Source organism: Talpa europaea (genome assembly GCF_964194135.1).
Source record: "Talpa europaea genome assembly, chromosome: 10".
NCBI lineage: Eukaryota > Metazoa > Chordata > Mammalia > Eulipotyphla > Talpidae > Talpa > Talpa europaea.
In genome coordinates this window covers 91,985,392-92,006,648 of record NC_140077.1, presented here as the reverse complement: position 1 = coordinate 92,006,648, position 21,257 = coordinate 91,985,392, and the positions used below count along the sequence as shown (strand labels likewise).

Genomic DNA, 21,257 nt, shown 5'->3' with positions numbered 1-21,257 from the left:
AAACACCCACTGTGGCTGAATGGATTTGTTATAAAGAAAATTCAGGTCACTTGATCAAATACAAATTTGGGAGGATCCTTATCAATCCAGTAAATTAATATTTTCTAGGAAGATAATGAAAAATGAGGAGGCCAAAATGCTCATGTGGATGATAAAATTTTGATAAGCATCCTTTTTCCCCCATGGGGTCTTCTTGATAGACTAGTGGAAATATTGATTATGATAAACTGTGGTTTAAGCAGCAAGCAATTCCACATGGAGTGTGTAGTGAGAAAAACGTATTTCATTGACTAGTTTGAAAAGCTTTACCTTAGTTTCAGGAGAATAGCACCTGTGTCCACAGACAGTCTCAGGCTTTTGACATGTGACTACTTGGCAGAGCTCACCACCACAGTCCCTCATTAACTTCTGGGTTTTGGGGCATGAACACCATGTTTTCCAAAAGAGATCATATCCCAGAATGATGCCATTTGACTTCCCTGGAGACAGCCAATCAATGAGAAGGGGCCTGCAAAGGAGAGAATAATCAATACTCCTGAAAAGATGGCAGTTAACACTGCTGCTATCAGCCTCGCCTACTTTTCAATTAATCCAGATTTGTCAAAAGGAAGGTTTACTTCATCAGTGTTCTAATTAAAAAGCTGCAGCAAAAGCATGTATATAGAGAAATATATATAAATGCACATGCACATATATGTATATCCACACACATATCCACAAATATATGGCATATATACCACATATACATACACATAAACATATAAATGGGGAATATCCACGCTAAATTATACTACTATATAGTATTTTTGAGAGCCAATCAATACTATTTAAACTTTTGGGAGAATAACATGTGACGAGAGTCCAATGGTCTCCCTCTTCACATTTCAGAGCTAAGAACCCAGTATCACAGTGGTTAATCTGGAAAAATCAACAGAAACTGTTAGCTTGACATATAAAAATAAGACACAAGTAATATGATTTGGTAAATAGGATGAAATTTAGGGTATGTGGCTAACCATATAATATCAATATGCATTGATATTATAATGAGCTTGTAAGAGCAAGATGTTATATGTAATGATAAAATTGATAAACCTCCAATTATACTTTACTTTGATACAGCTTCATTTTTGACTTATAAATTTAATTCATTCTCTAAAACTTCTTTAAATACCATGGTCAGATTTAGTGGTCAGAAATGTAGGAAATGGAGATTTCCATATCCAATACCTTTACATCGCCACATTCTTTTTTTTTTTAAAGATTTTTATTTATTTATACAAGCACTGGGGTACAGGCCAGTGGCACGGGAGGAGGAGAGGATTCACCAGAGACAGAGTGGGGAGCAGAACAGGCAGAAGGACTGAAATACACTGCTGGGGGAAGCAGCAGGTGAGACAGGAGAGGTCTGCCGCAGCATGTGGGAATCTTCTTGGCTGACTGGGAGTCAAACCCACGATGCAGAGGCTGTGGACAGCTTTACAGTGCTGTGCCCAACCTGCTGTACCACCAGGGAGGCCCCTACATCACCATATTCTTAAAAATGTTTGATTTTTAGAAATTGAACAATTTCATTCTAAACATAACTATACTTTGGTGGGATAGACAAGGAGGGCATAACATATGACAAAAACTTTACTGCACCTCAATAATCTATTAATACTGAGTCTGCTGTAATGAAGATCATAACTTAAACCTGTTCACAGGGATTCAACCTTGAACAAAGTGAGTTAACTCTGAGGTCAATGTTACAGATTCTAATTCTGCACGTAGATCTCTATGCCAAAATGATGCGGCTGGGGTGACACACCCATCCAATCCTTTGTAATTTTTTAATGAACCCTATATGCAGTGAGTAATTAAAGCATCAAAGATTTGGACATCACATGTTCCTGCAATTCAGCTTGTCAAAGAAAGCCTACTACTTGCAAAGCATTAGAAAATACAAAACAATTATTTTTGTTCTTATTTTCTAAAAAAGAGGGTTAATCTCTGCCGTTCATGATTAAATGTATTTTTATAATTCTAGAATACCAACCATGACAACTAACCAATCACAAATAGTTACAGAGTATTTTTACATATTAAACATTCCAATAAGTATTTGGAGGGAAGCAAACACAGGAGAACTTACTTCCAATACTTTGGTAAAGATCCTACAATAAAAATCCCTTAATAATTTATATTGACCACTTTTCTGCTATTATGTATAATAATATTTTTGTTATGACTTTCATTTTAAGGAGAATTATATCTTAACAGGCCAAATTACTGGACCCTATCAGAATTCCAAGTGACACTGCATATTAGGAATTCAATTAAGTCCAAACATTTACATTAAAAAGCAGCAGTCAAGATAAACCTTGACATTTTAATAGACTGCTAAAAAAAAAAAAGGAGAAAATGATTATTTCATTTTCTTGGGAGGTACAAACATAACACATTCACTAATCAGACTCTGTAGATAGGAAATTAATGTCACCTATAAGCGAACAGTTTCATAGGTGACTTGTATGGTCACCATTATTATTCTAAGGTCTTTATCCAATTCTCAAAATTAATCCCACATTTTGCAGCTACCTCTTTTGTATTCATTGCATAATCAACTACAGACAAGACTACATTTAAGTGACACTCAAGGGTCTGTCTCATCCACAAAAGATGGTGAACCAATACGGTGTAGAAATAATCATGTAGCACACCATGACTCTGTAACGTCTCTTTCCTGCATAGTGTAACTGTGAAGTGAGACCATCTATGTTTTTAGTTTTGCTTTTGAGGCTGAGTCAGACACATAAGAGATGATCAAGGAATATAGATGGATGTTTAATAACTATCCACTTCTGATTACAGAGGGATACTGCAAAATCTATTGGATGCTGATTTAAATTATAAAATATTTGTGAAAAATTGATGCCACTACATCATTTTGACGTTTAAGAATAAAACAGAAGGAACAGCTTGAACCACAGGGATGAATGTTAAATATTGGGGAGACTAGCTGAAGCTTTCTTAGTACACGTCAGGTTATTAAATGTTGCAGGTCATGCAGAAGCATCAACAGGTCATAAGACCTTGAATGGACCTTTTTGGGGTAGATTTGTTCATAAATGAATTATTAGAGTTATTCAGCTCTAGGAGATAGTTATTTTACTAGGGGATAAAATTTAAGCTACCTTCTTGAAGTTTCTGATAAAAGCCACCTTGTCTACAGACATTTTGACACTGAATCATTGACTTTTGGGATATTTTAATTGCAGCTATTTCAATTTGTCATATTATCTGTAGATTTATGAGGGTGTCTTCTGTTACTACTGTGGATGCTACCTCTCTTCCACTTTAACTTCAGGAAGTGCAAAACAACATTGAAGATGGAAAGGAATGTGGGAAAAATAATTTTTTATCACCTACTTTATGCAGGTGACTATTAAAATGATACCAGTGATGCAGCATTTTTATGAAGAGCTAGAGTTCCCACTGGTATTCTTTAATATTTAATTCTAATATTTTATCACCGTTTTGTTACAATGTTCATGTTTGAGCCAAAGGAAAAAAAAAGACTCTTCAGCTACCTTAAGACACAATCAAAATTGTTATAGATTGAATAGCTCAGATTCACTGATTATCTTTACACAAGCTTTCCACTCCCAACTTACTCCATTTATTCATTTTTGTCATATAACACTCAAATTCTTCAATATTATTACAGATTATGGTTATCAAAAAGGATCAGGATTCTTTTAACATAAGACTAAATATGTATAATGTGATAAAATACTAATTTTCTGCTCTCCAATCAAGTCATTGAATGTTTCATTATCTACTAGAATGTTTAGATAACATTTAGAAAAAATTCCAAAAGATAAAGCCCATATCTTTGAGTTTACAGCATACACACATAAAGCCTGTTGACTATTACATAGCAGTATGAAATAAAGTGTTTAAATGGGAAGTTCAGGCCACAAATATCATGAAAACACAAAGATCACTGTCTTCTAGACTAAACAATGTGGGTTTCATAGGAGAAGTGGTTGTGAACTTGAATAGATAACAAGAAGATGGGCAGAATTCTGAGAGGAAGATGAACTTCAATAAACATAAGACATGGAAATCAACTTAGAGAATCCCAATGGTCAGATACTGGCCAAAACAGCTGCAATGACAGGACAAGAGATGAGTGCCACACCAGTGTTCAGCAGCCCGCTGTTCTCAGGAGCCAGTAGATGCCTCCTAAGATGGCTAGGCTTGAGCGACCTTGAAGGTACAGGGACCGTGATGGCAGCCTTCTGAGATGAAGGGACTCCAGCCAGAAGATCAACTTTCTAGCCAGAACTTATTGCATTTATTCATTTTTGTCAGTCTTATATGTAACACTCAAGTTCTTCAATATTTGCTCTGTTGGCACCATAACAGACCAGTCACAGAAGACAACTCACATGAGAGGGAACTAGGCTATAGGGAGACCCTACAGAAAACTCTCAAGGGAAACAAACTATTGTCTAAGAAAGTGTCACCTGCCACACAGAGGCTCTGATGGCCACCAGTGATGACAGTGAAATAACAACATTGAGAAGAGACATTTGAATGGAAGGGAACAGGAAAAGAAGAGCAAGGGGGAGAGAAAGGGTGACTGGATGTTAGATCTGAGCCCATCAAACTGTAGAATCACTGTACTAGGTGTGAATTTAATATTCAGCTGGAGAGGGAATGAACTTTTAATACGTGATTATGAATCTTAATTATCAAAGTAAGACTAGTACCAGAAAAACAACTTAAAGCCACAAGATATTCCTGAAAGGTTTTCAAGTGCGGAGGAGAGAACAGTCAAAAGCTTCTGATTAATAGGCAAAAAATAAAGCATTTTCCTCTTTGTAGCTCTTTGAATTAAGATAGCTACAGAAACTGATTATATAAACTCAAATGCTGAAAGCATGACTGAAGTGGGGTGTTGGTGGTACAAATGGAGATGAGCACATGAGAAGATTCTGGGAAAGAAAACATATTATATAACTGATGTTTAGTGAACTTATGGGGTTACCAAAGTTCCAAAATAACAGGTCTGATAACAGGTAGGATGGTGGCACACTTGCAGAAACAGATGCTAAGAAAAATGAGATGAGAATTAACTTCTGAGGTTTGAGGTTATGGAAGTGATGAGTAGATATCAGTACAGGAAATCAATAGGCAGCTGAATATATGGTACTAGAGTTTAGGGAGAAAATAAGGCCAGGATCTAGTATGCATCAGTATGACTACAACTGTGAAAATATTTGCACTATCTGAGTAGCAGAGAATCTTTCTGTTGAGGACACCCACATTTAATGAATGGATTTGGCATGAAACAAAAATAAGGAACCAATGGGTGTTCTGAGGACTAGGAACAGAGTAGTCTCTAAAGGTCATGGTGAATTAGGAAGAATCATTGTTTTTTTTTTTAATTTTTTTTTTTTAGATTTATTTTATTTATACAAGAACCGGAGTACAGGTCAGATGTGCAGGAGAGTGAGAGGATTCATTAGAGACAGGGCAGGGAACAGAACTGAAATACACTGCTGAGGGGAGCAGCAGGCGAGACAGGAGAGGTCTGCTGCACCATGTGGGTTGCTCCACAGCTGGAGGGAACAACTGGCACTGCAGAGACTGCGGACAGCTTCACAGCACTGCGTTCAACCGCCTGCACCACCCAGGAGGCCTGAATCATTGGGTTTTGACTGAGCTTCTTCTGTGGGGGCTATAAGAGGTAGAAGAAATATAAGAGGTGAGAACATGCATGTTGGGATGGTGCTCAATATTCTGTCAGGCCTTCTAGACTGGCAGTGAGTTTGCTAACAGAACTCACTGTCCTTCAAAACAATCCTGCTTTTTGGAAGCCATGATGAGGATAAGACTATTGGTCAGATCTGTACAGCAATACTAGATATAATCAAGAGCTCTGTGCATATACTTTCAAGATTCAAGCAAAAAAAAAACAGTCCAAAATAAAAACTGTCTCTAACTGCCCATGTTGGCCAGGGAGGGAGCTTAGAATATTGGTGAACTAGAGGTGATTTTGACACCCTACCTCTACAACCCAACAGTCTCCCATTAGAAAAAAAAATGGCTTAAACCATTTATTGTTACAAAATTGTAAATTACTTTGGTTTTCAATCTATGAGTCATTGAAAAGATCGAGGAAGGAAAATTAAGGATAGAAGAGATTCCCTGATCTCTAATGTTAATGTCATAGTAGAAAAACACAGGGACCCCAAATTTTCTCCTCAAATTTGGTGAGGCAAAAAGGGGAAATTTTTCTTTAAGCTATGACTTTTTGTGCCACATTGATCCTCAAGTTAAGGAACTTGAAAATATAGGGGGATTTATATAAATAATTGATGACAGTGGTTGGTCCGTCACCTGGAGGCAAGCAGCTGTGCTACCATACTAAAGACTTATGAAAAGTCAGTGTGGGTAGATTCTATATTTCTAATATACAAACATAATATAAACCAATTTTAATTAATAATAATAATATTAATAACAATAATACAGCCCTAAACTGATTTGGAATTGGAAGAACTGCCATGCTCCCAAGGAAAGACAATAAAATGACAGGATCTGTGAGTCTCATATCTGGAAGTCATACATTTTGGAGGACTAGCAATAAGGTAATAAAGTCTCAACCTTGTTTATGTTCTTTTCTTAGATTATCCATTTACAGAGAATAAATAAGTAAACTTCCCAGGCAGCTTGGTACCCAGGGAAACATCAGCTGCTGTGTTTGTCATATTTCAATCAAAGCCAGAGGCAGCCAGTTATCTTCATCCTGTCTTGTCCTTACATTCTTAAGGGCCAGAATTAATGAATTAGCTATTGATTAAATTCCACTCTAGCAAATCCACCAAGGCAAATAAATGAACTACCCAGGGCACGTGTAGGCCATGGCCAGACATGTCCGGGCTATCGATCAGTCGTTAGTATTCTTTGGGGATACAGAAGCAGCTGATGATAATATGACAAGTATGGAAATTGGGAGGTAGAAATCGAGTTTGTTTCTGGAGGGGCAGCTCACAAAGCTGATCTGCAGACATGTGGGTGTGAAGGCATCCTTGGTTGTATGTACTAGGAAAAAACAAGAGCAAGCGCTTCTTCTGTAGTTGATGTCATCAAAAGCAAGACATGAGTTAAAGCTTAAAGCAAAGATGAACTGGTGTTCTCCAAGCATGTAATCTATTTGATTAACTAATTATTTTGCACTTAAAAATTATTTTTGTACCTACCGTATGGTCTCACTCATAGCAGGAATCTAGAAAACTTAAATAAGGGACCAGGAAAATGAATAACTATAAGAAAGTGAAAATCAAAATCAACAAAAAACTATGAACCAGAGACACTTTTAGGGGGGCAGGGGAGGGAGGGGAGGGATTGGGGTCAGAATGGGGGGCTGCAATTGTATGGGGAATATAACAATAAAATTTATAAAAAAAAATAAAAATAAAAATAAAATCATAGACAACACAAAAAAAAAAAATGTGTAAGATTGGTAACCCTGGACAGTTATTCATACATGACTACAAACACCTGCTGTTTATCTCTCCAATTTCCTATTTTTCTTAATTTCCTGTTTTATTTATTTCTAACATGCTTTTAGACATGTGAAATATATACACATGTTGATTCTGTGATGCTACAATGCAATGTTACTTCAATAAAAAAATTATATTTGAAAAAAAAAATTATTTTTGTACCATTGACAAAATGGTGCAAAGGATGTACTGTTGTTTTATATCCTTGCAGGTTTACAGATATAATGTAACTGGCTGTACATATTAGAATACATGAAAATTAAAATTTATTGACTACTGCCTCTTGTCAAATATAAACAGAGAATTTAAGAAACATGACGTGTGTGTGTGTGTGTGTGTGTTTACACAAATACATGACAAATTATTTTAAACACTATTGAAGTGAATATAGTCTGTGGATATTTTATTTGGAATGATTTCACATTTGACTTTGTATGATACTAACATAAAAGACAATTTTAAACCAAAACAGAAACCTAACTAAAAGGCATACATTGCCAGGAGTGCAATGAATTCATACACACACTCACGTGCACACAGGAGGCTAGCTTTTTTGGTGTTGGTACGATTGTGATGAATGGCTTGGATACCTACACCTGCTCCTTTGAGTCTAGCCTTTGGAAGATGTTGCTCTGTTACAATAGATCTTTTTTTTTTTTAAAGATTTATTTATTTATGCATACAAGAGCTGGGGTACAGGCCATAGGTGTGGGGGTGAGAGGATTCACCAGAGACAGTAGGGAACAGAACAGTCAGATTGACTGAAGTACACTGCTGAGGGGAGTAGCGGGCGAGTCAGGAGAGGTCTGCTGCACCGTGCGTGCCGGTCCCTGACTGGCCGGAGATCGAACTTGTACTGCAGATTGCTTCATAGGTTGCATCTTAACCCCTTGCGCTACCAAGGAGCAATACAATAGATCTTTTTAATAAAGGAAAGATTTTGCACGCCAATATTTAGCTGTGAATGATTTCTATTAACTTTTTGCTAGATCACTGACATTAAAAAAAAGAAGAAAGTGATCAAGAAGATGTGGTACATATACACCATGGAATATTACTCAGCATTCAAAAAAGATAAACACATGCAATTTGCAGCAACATGGATGGCGCTGGAAGGGATCATGCTCAGCGAAATAAGCCAAAAAGAAAAAGAAAAATACCGGATGGTCTCACTCATAGCAGGAATCTAGAAAACTTAAATAAGGGACCAGGAAAATGAATAACTATAAGAAAGTGAAAATCAAAATCAACAAAAAACTATGAACCAGAGACACTTTTAGGGGGGCGGGGGCGGGAGGGGAGGGATTGGGGTCAGAATGGGGGGGCTGCAATTGTATGGGGAATATAACAATAAAATTTATTATAAAAAAAATAAAAAAAATAAAAAAAATAGAGATGAGAGAAAAAAAAAAGATATATTGCATGAGAAGCTCTTAGCATTGGGTTTGGCATGTAATAAACACTCAATAAATACTAACTATCAGACAAAGAAGTCAAAAAAAAAAAAAAAAAAGAAGAAAGTGGCAAACCATTAAAATAAAGAAAATATGGCAGAGGGGGACTCTGCAAGCCAGCCAAGAAAGTGAACCTATCACAGTCTCTCTCTCCTATTGAGAGGAGAATCCTCACAAATCAGAAACAGTAACTATTTGACGATGCTGAAAAGCTAACAAAATCGGCTGATCAGGAGGGGACCAAAAGTCTCCCATAATTTCCCATTCTTACCTCCCACCTTTAGCCCAAGAGCAGCCATGGTGTGCAAATGCACTGGGACAAGCAAAATGCAAGTGGGAAACCCAAGCGTTCTGGACAGAGAATAAAAAGGCCTTGCCAGCCAGAGACTGTGAAGGAAATCCCTCCTTTATTTTCTCTTTTTCCCTCTCGGTCCTGCTGTGAGGGTGACTCTAGGCAAGGAGATGCACTGTGGCAGCTGTGGCCAAATGGGAATCTAAACCCTGAAGAAATCCATATCTTTCTGTCCAGGGATATCAAAAAAAAGGGGTGTCTGTGGTCCCAGGAGCATGGGGGAAGGATCACTGTTAATGTTTTTCCCTATTTCATTGCCCCCAACATGCAAATTGTGTGCAGCCTAGAGGCTAGCATTCCAAGAGAAAAGAAACCATCTGTTTCTAGACAGAGCTCTGGGACATGAAGTCCAAAGGATCTGGAAAATGTGGGAGAATTTCAGAGAAGAGAAAGCCAGGGATCTCTTAATTTTGTGTCTGAACCTACATAAGTCCCCACGGAATTCAAAGCTGCACACAAATGGTAGGAAATTGGAGCCCAGAGCAAAGACTTTGAGATGGGAGCTATCACATAATCTCCCGGCCAGGTGCCAGAATAGCCACTGAGAAGTGCCTGCTTAGGCACACATGAAGCTGCATGGTATGGCTTTGGAGAAATGAACTGACTTGGAGCCTCTGACCACACAGGGCCAGGCACTTTGCAGTCTGCAGCTAAGCCATGAGCGCCTGCTGACACAGACTAAGAAAAACCTCAGTGCTCTTGGAAGGATTTGGACAGATGCCAGATGATCACAACCTGATATTTAAGAAACAGTCCCAAATCACTCAAGGTTACATGAATTGAAAGAAAGATATATTACTAAAAAAAAGCTAATATATACTATATATAATATATACTACATATATACTAATATATACTATATTAGTATCAGACAGAATATACTCAATAACTTGAGTATATACTCAGACAAATATACTCAATAATAATAATAACAACTTATCAGGCATACTCAGGTAATTAATTACAATAATAATTGTCATTTACCAAGACATAACAATACTGAATGTGAATGTAGAACCTCCCAGGTGGTGCAGCGGATTGAGTGCCATGCTGTGAAGCTGTTTGCACCCTCTGCAGTATGGGTTCAATTCCCAGCCAGTCAGGGAGAAAACCACATGGCGTGGCAGACTCCTACCTCAGCAGTGTCTTCGGTCTGACTGCCTGTTCTGCTCCCCACTCTTGTCTCTGGTGTATTCTCTCACCCTCCCGTGCCTCTGACTTACACCCCAGTTCTTGTATAAATAAATAAAATCTTTAAAAAAAAAGAAGAATGTGAATGTATTTCTCAACATTCAGAACTGCGGAGCGCAAAAAGTATTTTTTACTGTATATAAATTAAAACAATACTTTTAAAAAAAATCAGGAAAACCAGAATCTTTTCAGAAGTTACTAAAATTAGGCTGCTCTTTCACATCTATGTCAGTTTTTAATAGAATCTATATTTTCTTTTCTTCACGTGACTTATATATCATTTATTTTAATACCACACTTAATTGATATGTGAGTATGGGATCTTAGATGAAAGTTGTCTTACTTAGAATTTTGAAGTCATTGTTCCATTGATTTCTAACAATAGATGTTCTGCTCATAAGCCTGATGATATCATTCAGATTCCCTATACAGCATGCATATGATCTGTCCTTTTTGCTTTTGTCAATCTGGTGTTCTGGAATGTTCTGAGGCTAGCCCCTTACATGCTCCTTTGCCAATCACCTAGTCCTTTCTAATCTACCTAATCCTTTCACCCACACTGACTTTGGTAACTTTGGTTATCTTTCTTGGATGATTTCCCCCCCTCTTTTTCCTTGGTAATCTATTTTTGAAACTCTGATTATCTGAATATTTCATATGTTGGATTTTTTCTAATTTTCATAATAATTTCTTTTTTTCCTCGATGTCTTTGCTTTTCATTGCACTGTGAGAGATATTCCCTTAAATATCTTCATAAGTTTTAATTCAGGTTCCACACTTAGAATTTTTCATGAAGTCCTGTCCCCCTTTGAAATTCTTCTTTTCAAGTATCCTGCTTTTGCTTCGCAGACAGAAATAATTGTTTTTATCTCTCTGGGGTTAGTGTACATCTTACTCTGCACCCTGCATGGTCTCTATGTCTATTGAATTATTCCACTTTCTCATGATTTTTCCTCTACCCCTCATCCCCATGCTCCATTACACATAGTAACCCTAATTCCTGTGTCCCTCTCTTCAGCTCCTCCAGAGAACACCCTCCTGATCTCCTAATGGTATTAAAAGCCATAAGGAGGAAGAGACATAGACAACTGGGTGCACAGCATGTAGGGAGGGGACATTGAACTCTGCCATTCTTTATGTGTATGTGAGTAGGCTGCAGTGTGCCCAGATGTAGGCGTAATGTTATTTCTGGATGCATCTGCTAGGGTGTTTCTGATGAAGTTAGCACTTGAATCAGTGGACTCAGTGAAGCAGATTGCCCTCCCGAGGTAGGTGGACATCATCCAAATTGTTCTGGGTCTGACTAGAACAAAAAGGTGGAGGAAGGGAGAATTCCCTCTCCCTACTTGACTATTTGAGCTAAGACATTGCATTCAGGTCTAGCATGGGGCTTCCCTTGTCTACCCTGATGCTCAAACCTGTTGACTAGCACTGGGACTCCACCAGCTCCAGGTTTTTGGGGTCTTGGGTTATTGGTTCTGTTGTCCTGGAGAATCCTGACTAATTACAGGTTCCAACCACTTTTTCCAGATGTTCATCTAATCCCATGATTTCCATTTTGAACTTTACCTCAACTTCCTCTTCTTTACAAACTTTAAAGCTTACAAATTCTCAGAATTCCAGGTTCTGCAGGGCAAAATGGTTTGTTTGTGTCATTATCTTCCTCTACCAAGCAACACCTTGCAAATTTTTCTATCACACTAGATTATCTTCTGGCCAAATACAGCCTTCAAAATTGTGTTGCAATCTCTCTTCTGTTGTCTCTTCTGTCATTTCCTTTGCTTTTCTTTCTTCCTGTTAACAGTTTTTCATGTTTTTTTCATCAATTAATAGTTGGGGATAAACAATACTTAACTATATAATTGAGCAATGTTTTTCCTATTATCATTTACAAGAATATCATTAAAGGAAGAAAAATATCCCGGAGACACAGACTAATATGGGTATTTGTTAATTTCTTATAAAGTCTACAGATTCTTTGTGGCCACAAAGAATGTATCTATTCTCGAAGATACATTCCACATGCCATTCACTAGGGTCTGAATCACAGGGGTGCTAACAGATTAGAAATTTGACAACACTCACCCACCTACATGAGGCTGCCTTGTGTTCTTTATATCTGAAGTCCAGCATCACATCTTTTGTGATGCCTTCACAGATGACCCTGGGTAGAGTTTAGTATTTTTCTTTTTATGTTCTTGCACATTATAAACCTCTATTATGATGTTTTTCACATTGTTCTATAAATATTTGTTAGGATAGTGACTAACAAAATCACTAAGACAAAATTTAGAACCATGCCATATACTTTGTATTCCTTTTGCCTCTTCCATGATTAAAGCTACAAATGTATCTGCTGAAAGAATAAGGTTTTTGCTGCCTCTCTCCCCATTTATCCTTTCTATAGTATGCAATGCTGTGGATGGGTAGGGCAATCTTCTGAGGGGGTTATCAATTAATTAGCACATCTGAAATTAGAAAAGTGTTTATTATGTGTTTGATAGATGACATCCTCAAGAAGACAAGATAACATTTTTATCCTGGACAGCTAAGAATCCAATAACTTGGGGTTTTCAAATTATTTTAATCTTTAGTTCCCAAAAATCAATATGGATATTTTTGAAATGATTTTTAATTTTTAAAAGCCCTAGAAATTTCAATGGCATAAAGGAATCCTTTAGTACTAAAATATTTTATAATAGATCGATTATTTTAGTCAATGTGCATGTGTATACGTGCCTCTGTATATGTGTGTGCAGGGCAAAAGTATGTTGTGGAGACACACACATTTTCTTTCTCCAGACTCAACTGAATGTAGAGGGGGATAATTATTATCTCAATGTTGGCTTGGGATATCATACTAAATTGTCTTGCTAATTTTAAATTGCATAAAGACTCACTTTAAAACTGTGATCACATATCAACAACAAAAGATTGCAAAACAAAAAATAAAAATGAAATAAATGGATTCTACCAAGAATCTGATAAAATTGGCAATGGCCAAGGACTATCTCCTGTATTTATTTTACAGATATTTCTAGCTTAGGGCAAACCGATATATGTAAATCTAATTTTTTTCCAAAGAGATTAAGTTAGAAGGTAGTCGTTCTAGTTAAAATCATACTCTTTGCTTCACAAAAGGATTCACTGAAGGACACATTTAAATAAAGGAACTCTTTCTGGCATTTAAGCATTTGTTCACAGATTATTAAGAAATGGGAACTAAAGCTGGGCAATCAGGGAAATCAACACTTAGATGCCAGGGCATATGGCAGCAAAGATCAACACCTAATAATTTTGAAAATTTGATTTATATACATATGTGTGGTAACTTATTAAATGAGCTTGCATGGCTGGGGTGATAGCTTTGATTTTTATTTGCATTGCTTATGATCAGATATCTTTAGATTAACAGAAATTTATACCTTGAAGTGATGCCACCAATTGTGGGCGTTGGCACTCCGCTTGGCATGTCTTCCACAGTGCTGATTTGTGTTCCATTGCTTCTCACACAGGCATATTTTGTGCAGACTTCACCCTGCAAAATTGGTTTAGGGAAGAAGAAATGCAACTATTTTTGAAATACAGACTGCCCCTGGATTGTACCCCACTCACCCTCATTTCATATGAGTCTCTTACAGTTCTCTGTAGCCTCTTGGGGCTTAATAAATATTAATTTTTGATGTTAATTGACTCCAGTGGGACAAGCTCAGAGCAGAGAGCAGAACTGGGCTCAGGACAATTGATTTAGTGATTAAAATGGTGATGTGTCGTCTCTGGTTCCAACCACTCAGAAGGAGACAGACGTATTAATCTACTCAGAGCACTGTTAAGGAATGGAAGATACCTAGGTGACAGTTTGCAAGCATAATAGGTTATCGCAGCCTACTGCTCTCCAGATCTATAACCAGGTAGTGTAATGATGATATCTTCTGGAAGTTCTGACACTTTACAACAAATAGCCCAAATGCTAATGTCTAATGGAAGAAAAATGAGATCTCAAGAAGCCTTCCAATATGGCTGAGCTATTTTATATCCATTTGTTCCAGCTGCAATTGTATTTTTACCTTAATCACAGCAGAAAATCATCATTCACCGCTTTAATTCTGCCACCTAATCTGAATAAAAACTGAGGAGGGTGGAATAACTAAAGATTAGAAATCGGTTCATCAAGCATTAGTAACACAAAAGGAACACCTCCAGCAAGAGGGAGGAGAGACAAATGGATGTACAGATGCTTGCTGGAGGAACGGCCACGCCACACCATCATTCTGCTCTCAATTAAAGGGTAAACCAGAGAGGGACTGTATTTTTTCCAATGCTAATTTGCTGTCAGCATCTAATACATAAACGGAGGAGGGAAGTGAGATACTGATGAATCTTAAATACAATACTGAGCTTTAAGTGAAATGGTTCTCTGTATTTCCCCTGGCAGCTGAGGACAGACAAATGTGCTTCTGATTGTAGTTAGTAGCTATGTTACTTTATTCATGAGAGGTAGGCCCATGAAAGTTGAGGCATATTTTTATAATGTTTTTTATTTTTTTGAGCAATTTTATTTTATTTTATATATTTTTTACATCATTTTTTTATTTTTGCAAAATGTATGCATTTTCATATTGGTTATAGTCTATAATGCTTTTTAAATTGTGTTATTTATTTATGCTATCAAGTATTTGTATATATGCCATCAAGTGATATTTAGTAGATATTAAACATTGTCAAGGCCCTCCACTTTGAGTATGTCACAGTAAACCCTCTTAAGGCAGATGGACTTAAAATACACTCACTATAAAAGAATTAATGATAATAAAACTTCATACATACTGGGAAATATCTGATTATATGATAACTCAAAATCCCCTCATTGCATTTATTATGTAATATGTGTGCAAATAATTAAATCAAGTTCACAAAGTCCATTTTTCTAAGTTTGCAAATGAGGGTCAGAGAAATTAGGAAATGATCCAACTGGTAAGATTTGAAAGATTTGCTTTGGGCTTTAATGGACCCGATTGCCTTATTATTTAAATATTAAGCATAGCTATAAGTTTTGGTTACTTAGATGTATTAAAATGTTTCTCCAGATAGCTTTTATTTTGACTTCACAGAAGAGTGTCAGAAATTTTCTCATTCTTACTGGTGTTATCCCTATCTTTGGGGCATATATATTTCAATGCTACTAGCTATATTATATAATGGAAATGAAAAACAAATTAAAAGGTTTACCATAGTTCTATTAAAAGAGATAAAGTTGAATAAAAAATTGAGACCATTATTTCCTTTAAAAAGGGCATTTAAAAGAATCCACTCAAAAAAGGAGATACTTAGGTGTCTGCTTTAAAATCACTGGGGCTTTTGCAGAGGGGGTTAGCATAGAGAATCTTAATTTTAAAATATTAGACATATCAATTAAGTGCATATTTTAAATGTAGCTAAATCATCTTTGACATAGCTAATTAAAAATCACTTAGATTTGATAGTCAAATTTTTAGCAACAACTCTCTTAAAAGTGCAGTATTCCCAGGCTGCAAATAGTTTCACAGAAACCAAGTTAGTTATCAAGAAAAGGAACATCTCACTCACTAATGATGAAATTTAAGAAAGAAATTCTAATGTGATCTTTTATCTTCTTATCTGTTTCAATGTCCCCTAATCTGGTCAAAATGCACTCTTCTTAGGTACCCTAGACTCAAACCAGTAGGTATGAGTGCAATCTTCCTTTTAGAACATGACCAAAACACCTCAATGTCAACTCTTGCGCCATGGTCAGAAAGCTGGAGCTGTACATGTGCACATGGTGCTCTATGATCTTACCCCAAGATTGTGTTTTGAGTCCTTAAAGTAAATGAACCTCATGCCTTTTGAGGATCCCACTTTCTCTGCCAGAGCCCCAATAGGATAATACAGCAAATGTTCAATCATCTTCCTATGCTTCCTATCTTATTCAGAAAGCTATTTTCATTGCATAATTTGATCTAGAATCAAGTGGATGTATACTTGGATTCACTCTAAGACTCAGGGGTCTAAACACGAGTCTAGATGCTCCATGCTAAGGTAACTCAGTGGGGTCGTGGAAATCATGGAGTATAAGGAGAAGTCATTAATGCACCTTTCTTCTTTTGTCAAACATCTCTTTATTTCATTTTCTCAGAAGTCAGGTCTAGTAATGGAAGAAACATTGGTTGTGCCAGATAATTCAAATGTTGGGGGTGGGGAGGGAATGGGAGTGGGAAACCGAGGAAGGTAGCACTACTAAATGAACGGGGAGTCAGTAAAATGTTTCTGTGGGTAAAATTTCTGTGCTTAATATTTTCTGAAAATTATTTACAAAGCTTTTATGAATTTCAGATGTAGCACAGTTTATTAACTTGCAATCCTTTTCTGTAAACCCTGACTTCTGGAACACTGTTTATAATCAATAATTGATAATTATAATCAATAATTTTGGCTGTGTTCTCTTTTCTATCTTAGAACACTGACAGGATTTCTAGCACTTTGAGGATAAGTTCCTTGTCTTCCATGCTTTAGTATTCTCTATATTTTTTCTTCTTTAAGGTCAATTGTTCCCAAAGGGGTCTGTGAGAACTGAGACAGTCAATGCACTCTCAAAATGTTAACTTTTGTCATAAAAGCACATACATGTTTTTCTATGGAAGGGAACACTGATTTTATCAGATTCTCAAAGAGGTCCAACGGCAAAAAAATTCAAACACAACTGATCTCACATAGGTGACAGTCAGATATGAACAGATCAACTGATATATTTCTTTCTTCCTCAGGGAAAATCTTTTAATAATTTTTGTCTTCCATTTAACTTTTCTGGCTGCGTTCAGAAACACAGAATGTTAGAGGTAAATAAAACATTTTAAGTCCCCGAGTCTATATTGCTTACAAAAGAGGCCAGAGACTGCAAGTGAGGGCACATGACTTTCCTGAAGTTATTAAATTAGTAAAAATTAGGAACAGAGAGATTGTCTCCACATTCATAGGCTGATTCTGATTTTGATCCATGAAAAAGCCAGGAGAAAGGCAAACTGCTTGGCAAGATTTATTGGAAATATGTGATCTGCCTCATTTTGCCAGCGAGAATATCATCACCATCATTTCTGTATCACCATTAACATCTTTCTAGGGACTCAAGTGTTTGCCCATAACAAACAGATTTAATTCTGATTAATTTCCCTCTTTTTTTGCTCCCCCACCCCATGATATATATAATCTGTACCCAAGATAGAAGATATCCACTTAGAGACGTAGCCCGACATGTTTTATTTAACATACCCATGAGCTTAACAATCAAAAAACAGTGTTTTAACCTGAATGTCATAGATAGTGAAGGGAGACAGGTCTCTCTGAGTGAAAGGCCCAGGCACATTCATTCCAGTCTTGTAGAGCTTATTATTTACATAGACAGAATATTCAGTGACAACACCATTTGGGTTTGAAGGAGATGTCCAGATGACACGTACAGCTGTACTGTTGATGATGACAACCTCTGGAGGAAGCATGCCCTGAGGCTCTAGAATTAAAGGAAGAAACTGAATAAACTCCAGCTGTCTCTGAAAAAGCACTTGTTAAACCAAATGCAGATTAGTCTTTCGGTTTAGCAAGGGTTCTTTGCTTATCTGCTTTCCTCTGATGAAGTTATCACAGTCTGTAGTTCTCTGTAAATTGGCTTATTATATTCTCAGTTAGAAACCATAAGAATTGGTGGTAAAATGCTTTATACCACCAGCATAGTGCTAATCTTCAATACTACGTGACCAGTGGGATATGATGATAAATTATTCACCCATCTGCACCACTAACACATATCTATTATTTGTCTCTTTTTCCCATCCTTTCAGTCCATACCTCCCAGGGGAAAAAAAAAAAGGAAAGGAAATTTGCTCCTTAAGCAAAAAATGAAACTCAAATACATTGAGGCTGGTGGAACGTGAAAAATCATTTGATGTTACTAGCTTGTAACTCAAGCAATATGAAGCAATAATGCAATATTGTCATTATGTAAATGATTTTGAATGTTGATTACCATAGGTAATGATGAAATCTAACATTAGAAAAAAAATCTTGCTTGGCGTTAAATTACACAATTATTCAGGCATGTCAGAAATAACTATGCAAAGACCTATTTTTATCATAAGAACCCATCTTAACTAGTTGAAAAATTGTCCTTGTGATCTATTCTATTTTATAAACAAAAGGTGTCGACCTTTGGCACCACAAAGGGAAATGGGTTCCATACTTAAAGTGCTCTGCTAATGACCTGGAACACTTGCTTGGGAGGTAATGATATTATAATGTTTATAATGAGACTTTATAAAGCCAAAAAGATTAGAAAGACCATTCCAAACACATTTCAGATTCACAAGTTGCTTCCATTGCTTCCTCCCCCTTGCTAACTGGCTTAGAAATGAGTCAGAGGCAATTTTTCTCAGTGACTGAACTTCCACCTACCATTTCTGGTGACTCAGACAGGACCCTCACTGTGTTTGGCTGTCGTTTTGAAAAGCATATTGCTTCTAAGAGCAACTCTTAAAAAAAATGTTTCTAAATGTCACCACTTATTGATGTGAACTCAGCTCCAAACTAAGCATACACTGCAAAGAACAGGAACAGACTGGGCTAATATTCCATTATTAGAGCCTGTGCCGCTGTCTCAATGGGATCACTTATTGATCTGCCACTTGATGACAGTGAGCACTTAAGCATTTTAGCCCAGACCCCCTTCCCTCCAACACCGGAAATTTTATAATGGAGGGATGACTGATCTCAACCTCGGCAAGAATCAATCAATTTCATTCGCATCTCTGGAGCTGAGCATCCCTTGAAATCTGGACTCACCCCCATCATAAGTGCTTGCTTGAAGTACTTCACTGTTGATGCTGTGAACTCCATTGAATGCAGAGATAAAAATCCGATACTCTGTGTTTGGATTTAAGTGGCCAATGACATGAGCATTTACATCTGGGAGGATTTTGAGAGATTCATTTGAGGTAACAGAATTCCAAAAAAGTGTGTAATATTCAACATCATCTTGTAGGTCTTGAAAAACTGTTAACAATAAATGCAGAACACTGTGAATGTGGCTGATCTAAAAAGGGTCTCAGGGGAAAAACACAGAGAATAAACACTATCATTACCTATTTCTAGAATGGGATAAAAGAAAGCTTATGGAAACTTCTTGGTGGTAATGCAGGGTTTTATTTTTTAAAGAAAGTTAGCCCCCTCATCCCATAATTACTCAAATATACTCTTATCTTTATAGAAAAATAAACTCTTAAATATCCTTTACATGTTTCAATTACACTGCTTATAATTATTCAACTAATCTTCAAAACTTTGATAGGAAATTTATGAAAAAGTACTTTATTAAGAATCGCTCATAAATCCCATGATCCTGGAGAGATCTAATAGAGAAGGGCCTTTCCTGACACAAATCCAAGAACATGAGGCATTTTTTAACTTGGTAACAAAATCTGCTAAGTATACCTATAAGAATGTGAGATAGACATCCTTTTACATGCACTGTAATTGTAGCAGAGTTACATGGCGCATTCTTAAGGATTTACTCAGTGGAATCCTAGGGCAAAACAGTCATGTGCCACTTAATGGGATCCACAATGGACAACATATACAATGGTGGTCCTGAGAGACTGGATCATATCACCGGACTATGTGGTAGGCTGTGCCATCTAGACTTACACAGTTACACCCTGATATTTGAAAACACATGAAATTGGATAAGGAAGGATTTCTCAGGAAGGGTATCCATTATTAAGTGACACATGGTCGTAATGGATTTTTTTTTATTTATTTTTTTTAATAGAGGCATTTTTTAAAAATTTATTTATTTATTTTATTTGTTTGTTTTGTTTATACATGCACTGGGTACAGTCAGAAGCACGGGAGGGCGAGAGAATTCACCAGAGCCAGAGCAGGGAGCAGAGCAGGCAGAAGGACAAAAGTACACTGCTGAGGGGAGCAACGGGCGGCAGGAGAGGTCTGCGCGCCATGTGGGACCCTCCTCCGGTGGCCGGGAAGCAGCCGGGGATCGAACCAGCGCTGCAGAGGCTGCGGGCAGCTTTGCAACCCAGCGCTCAACCGCTGCGCCACCAGGGAGGCCCCGTAATGGAATTTTTACCAAGGCATTCCTTTATTCACATTTCTCTTATCCTCCTAGGGTCAATGTTTCTAGGATGTAGACTAGCTCTTAAAAGATGCCCACATGAATCATTTACAGTCTTATAAACATAATTCTTAAGTTCTGTAACCCTTATCTTTTCAATGACCAGTTTACTGTTTTCCTTCTCTTCTATCAATTTCTCCATCTCCCCCCTTAGTTCTGCTTCTCATCTTCCTACAATGACACTTTAAACAGAAGACAGTGAGTTTAAGAAAAAAGGTTATGAACTCTAGACACAATCTTTGTTAGTAAATGTCATTGTGGGTGGTGATCTCCATTCATTGATCAGCATCTTGGACTTAGCGTAGCATGTTCTCAAATATAGAACAGTTACCATCCATGCCATTGGAATGGATTCCCAAATAATTTAAAACTGTTGTTAGATAGACGTGTTGAAAATCTTACATAAAGCAATTAGGTATACTCCTTATATATTCTTGAATTATTTTAAAGATTATCATATAATTATTATGTTCTCTATCTCTCTAGCCACTAGCTTATGGCTCAGC

At 37.0% G+C, this 21,257-nt stretch overlaps 1 protein-coding gene across 1 annotated transcript in view; it reads right to left on the bottom strand.

Moving 5' to 3' along the window:
- Positions 1–21,257, bottom strand: part of USH2A (usherin) — a gene marked incomplete at both ends in the record, with an annotated part of 619,110 nt that overhangs the window by 158,690 nt on the left and 439,163 nt on the right. Inside the window, 4 exon segments of the mRNA XM_084245562.1 lie at positions 310–508; positions 13,985–14,097; positions 17,879–18,081; positions 19,407–19,616. Coding sequence (XP_084101688.1) covers positions 310–508; positions 13,985–14,097; positions 17,879–18,081; positions 19,407–19,616 — 725 coding nt within the window.